The sequence below is a fragment of the Belonocnema kinseyi genome, chromosome 4, assembly GCF_010883055.1.
Source record: "Belonocnema kinseyi isolate 2016_QV_RU_SX_M_011 chromosome 4, B_treatae_v1, whole genome shotgun sequence".
Taxonomy (NCBI): domain Eukaryota; kingdom Metazoa; phylum Arthropoda; class Insecta; order Hymenoptera; family Cynipidae; genus Belonocnema; species Belonocnema kinseyi.
In genome coordinates this window covers 49,816,055-49,820,894 of record NC_046660.1, presented here as the reverse complement: position 1 = coordinate 49,820,894, position 4,840 = coordinate 49,816,055, and the positions used below count along the sequence as shown (strand labels likewise).

The following is a 4,840-nucleotide window of genomic DNA, read 5'->3' as shown; positions in this document are numbered from 1 at the left end:
CAAGCATTCCAGAAACCTAACTGGAATTTACTGCCTTCTAGATGGTTGTTTGGTCGCATAGTTAAACGCTATAAGGGAAAGGACGATTTAGATTTCCATTTAAAAGGGTTTAGACAGAAGAAAAAGTTTATTAATTATTTATTCCCAGCTGTGTTTTTACAGTGATATATACTTGAAACAACTCCAGGAAACGAATTATTGATGCAATCAAATACTTTATTTTTTTTATAACTTACATTTATATTATTGTTTGATATTATATATGAAAAAACTAAATAACCCTACTATCTACCCTATACCGTCTGTAGTCGGATTTTTTTATAGGCGCTTGGGTTTGCTGCAACTTTTGACGAAGGGAAAGGAAAACTGCAGAAAATGTATTCCAAGCGTAGACAGTTACCGGTGACGTCAATTTCTAGTGCCTATTATGGTTATAAACGTACTTAAGTTCACGCTTGTTTAGCGGCTGGGTAGGTCTAACATTCGACACGTCTCCCTCAGACAACTTTATTTTCTTGAATTCATTTAGCTAAAAGATAAAATACGAATACAAAACAAAAATTGTAAGTAAAATATCAGACTTAACTTTGTATGTATTTTCAAGAAATAAGATTCTTACCACGCTGTCAATTACATGAATAGGATATTCAACTATGAACCAAGTTACAGATTCCGAGCAAGGGGGATAATCCAAAGAACCTTCGTAAAATAGAAATGATGTATAGGCGTTATCGAAATCATTTAATAAGGGAAACGGTTTTATCTCTGCTGTTGAATTTGGAGATCGAATCTTGTGTAAGGTTTCTGAAAAGTCATCAAGCCAATGTTTGGTATTCGGAAATCCGGTCTGAAATTTCAAGGATGTGTGATCAAGATTCTAGGATTAGACAAAATAACACATATTATGTAATTTTATAATATTTTAATGGATTCTAATGAAATTATTTACATGAATTGAGGAATTTTGTTAAGCTTCGAATACTTTAAAGTGTTTTGAAGGACTCAAAATATTTATGGTGGTTCTTAATATATTTCAATGATAAAAAATGATTTCAGTAGTATTCAACGGCTACAGGATATTTCTAAAAATTCCACTGAATTTGTAAGACTTTAAAAAGTTTCAAAGGATTTTGAAAAACTAGAAAAATTTAAGTTAATTGATGAAGATTCCAGAGATTTTTCAAAAGCTTTAGAAATCATCGATGGACTTAAAAATGTTTTTAAGGATCTGAATTATTTGAAAATATTTTTTACAGTTCCAAACAAAAATTTATTTCTTGCCATAAATTGCATGTTTTTAAAATAATTCAGAGTACTTTAACAAATTTAGGGGCATTTTCAGGAGATTAAGTAACAATTTGAAATAATATCCATGCTGTTCAAAAAAATTTCCATAATTCTGGAAGAGATGGAAAAATTTCTTTTGCAGGATTTACGAAATTTTATAAGAAATCCGAACGTTTCAATGTTTTGAAGGAATATTAAAACATCTCGAAGTATTGAAATACATTTTTCTAGATTATATAAAATATTAAAAAATTTTACATTAGTGCACGAGATTTTATAATAATTAAATGGATTGAATAAAAATTATTCACAAGAAGTAAAGAAATTTGTAGTATTCAAATCCATTTAAATTAAAATTTTAATTATTTAAAATTTTTTAATATCTAGTGAATTGAACTGTTTGAAATTTTTCAAATTTTAAAAATAATATATTAGTACATTACTAATGAACATTATACATTTTTGTACAAATACTAAATAAAAATTTATTTAAGTAAATATTTTTTAATAAATTATTTGCACTTCTCACCTGGAACCACATTTTAAACACTGCCAGACCACCCTTTTGTGTTTCAGCTTTCTTAAATGATTTAAATTCTTTTTTATAAAAGAACACGTGCATCTCCATATATATCCTACCAAAGAAAAATGATTGCATAAAATTTAATAACTAACGTTTTGTTTGTGTTAGCCACAATAAAATAATTAGGAGAGTAAATTTTTACTTACAAGCCTATAAATGACATGTCTTCATTCGGATCATGAGGTGTCCCCTCCTCAACCCACTTTTCAATCGTGCATTTAAAATACAAATGATTATCATTATTATAATCTTTAGTAATGGTTCAATTAATTATTCACTGAATTTAAATTAGTGACGATTTTTCTAATTGAATCATAACTTTAATTTTTGTCTAATAAGCGCGTAGAAAACTATCGGGATAATATTCGGGAGCAGGATAGACTGTCCTGATACTAGTCTGGGAAATCTATTCTAGAATGGTTCAGTCGTACTTTTTCAAAATCTACTTTAGATGGTTCATTTTAAAAATAATGTCAAAGATTGTGTAGATGATAAGAAAAAAATCATCGTTTCTAATATAAATTTGTCATTGTTTAAACACATTCACGTAATCAGCTTGTAAATGCATTCAGTTGGTGAAGGTGACACAGTAAATAAGTTGCAATATACTCCCTTCTTATTATGTCAATAAAGTTGAATATTTCACTATAACTTACCGGTTTTTTGGCCCAATGAAAAGTGGCTTTTTCAAATACGTAATTCCCGTGAAGGGGTCCGCCAGTACAGCTTGGACGTTTTCCATTCCAATCAGCTTTTATTTCCACTGTATTATAGGTAAAGTAAAAGAGTATATAAAATTAATTATATAAAGCAGAATTACAAATAAAAATGATTAATATTTAATACCAGTGTGACCAGTATTCTTTATGCTCATTTTCTTTGGCGATGTATTAAAGTCTGTAAGTCTCATTTCTTCTTTGATTTCTGGATAACCTTCTGGGCCAGATGATGGCGCAAAACTAATTGGAGATTGATTTGGTCCATTACATTCGTGATATTTTTTGCCCCAGTTTTTAGCATCTTTATAACTGAATGCGTCTGCAAGAAACAAATAAAAAATTGTAAATATTTTGGATAAAAGGCAATTGTCTGAATTGTTGAATTATTTTAAAATAAAGTGGTCCTATTTATTATTTAACAAAATATAATGATCTTTTTAACGTATATCTATTTATATATATGCTGCCATAAAATAATATCACAAGTGTCAAATAACATTAGAATTTTTCTTTTGTACAAAAAGAACTAATAAAATTTGTCTAAAAAAAAAGGTTTAAGAATTTCACTCACTCGCTCCTAAAATAAGACCAAAAAGAATAGTTGCTATCAAATGTATTTGATTGATTTCGATGCTGTGTATGTTCTGAAATCATATAAAAAAATAAATATTACAACTGCATTTTTTGATATAAATTTAATTACTTACTTTTTTCTGATACATTCAGCGGTGTAATGAATAAATTTTTGAGTCTCCAAAGGGACGCTAGTATCTGCAAGAATGAATTTTTTCTTGAAAAAATGACTATATATAGCACAAAACTCTAATATCTCTTATCTTGTTTTCTCAACATTTACTGTACACGTGATTAGGTCGTGAATTTATTTTTTCAAAGGTTTGTAAATTTCGACACAATTACTATTTTTTTAAGACTCCGATAATGTGATGACGAAACCACTTAAAATTAAACAGTTTTCAGTTTGTACTGAGCTAATTCAAATTTTAGAATCTTTAGTATAGCTTTTTAAAACATTTTACACAAATATTGGTTAAAATTTCTTTTTTTTCCTTGATAAACACATGCATTTTAAAAGACGCGAAGTTGGCTAAAAAAGACTATAGCGCTCTAAAAAATTTCCTGCAACAAATTTTATTCATAGTTTTTTCTGTGAATATTCATATTTAAAATTTAATAATAATTAGCTGTCAACCATATCTCAAATGAAAAATCCTGTTTGTTTCTGTAGGTATTAAAATAAGTGTTTCTCTAAAGCATGAATCTGTTTGCCTTGAATCATTCTCTACTATGCATCAGAAAATAAAATGCTGTAGTAATGTGTTTTTCTGGGCTACTCTAACGTTCCTGCTTTTATTTTTCATGTTTTTTCTAGGTTTTCAAATAAAAATTTTGAAATCCATAGTTGTAAAAAATTATAATTTTTGTGTACTTATGTTTGAATTTGTTCAGTTTTGTAAGCTTACAAATTTGAAAATATTGTACATAATTCGGTCTTTGACTAAAAGTTTATAATTCTAAAAATATTTTTTGTAAGTCTCTAAAATTTCCAATCGTCCAATTCAAATCATTAAAAATTTAAATATTTGCATTAAGTTTATTGCTTTTAGAATTCTATATTTTTTACGGGATCCATTTGCTCTTCTTCGGTGTTGGAGGATCGCGATTTGAAATTCAGTAATTTTTATGGTGTCGTTTATTTTTTTAATTTTTATGGGTTTCAACTTTAAACAAACGGATCTGATTCTCGTTTGGAATTTTTCCAATGTTTAGGGTTTCAATTCTTGACTTCAAACCATTGTCTAATAATGAATTTTTTTAAATAGATCTTATTGAAATGAGTTAAAACGGCTTTGTAATAAAGTGTACATGTAAATTGTAGCATTAAAAATAACAACTTTCATATGCTTTAATTTTTAGTTTAAGGGAAATCAGAAGATTCTGCGTTCTACATGCAACTGTGTGATAAAATTTAGTAATTCTTTTGCGACCTTAGTTTTACATGAAATGAACAAAGTCGAGGCATATTCAATATGTAAATTATTTTATTTTTTCCATTTAAATTTGACGTAATCGTTTCTTAAGTTTCGCAATATTAACTTCGGGCTATTTTATTTGTAAACTTAGGCTTCTTATTGTGTTGATGAAGCTAAAAATTAGTCATTACTTTAATATTTATAATTTAGGTTCCTAAAGATAATCGCAAATATTCTGCAAACCAAAAGGAACCCGGAAT

At 27.8% G+C, this 4,840-nt stretch overlaps 1 protein-coding gene across 1 annotated transcript in view; it reads right to left on the bottom strand.

Annotated features, from left to right (window-relative positions):
* Positions 1-415: 415 nt before the first annotated feature.
* Positions 416-4,840, bottom strand: part of LOC117170886 (carbonic anhydrase 7-like) — a 6,261-nt gene continuing 1,836 nt past the window's right edge. Inside the window, exons 2-5 of the mRNA XM_033357930.1 lie at positions 2,717-2,908; positions 2,527-2,633; positions 620-847; positions 416-529 (exon numbers count right to left, since the gene is read on the bottom strand). Of these exons, the coding sequence (XP_033213821.1) occupies positions 416-529; positions 620-847; positions 2,527-2,633; positions 2,717-2,908 (641 nt within the window). The remainder of the gene's footprint in view (positions 530-619; positions 848-2,526; positions 2,634-2,716; positions 2,909-4,840) is intronic.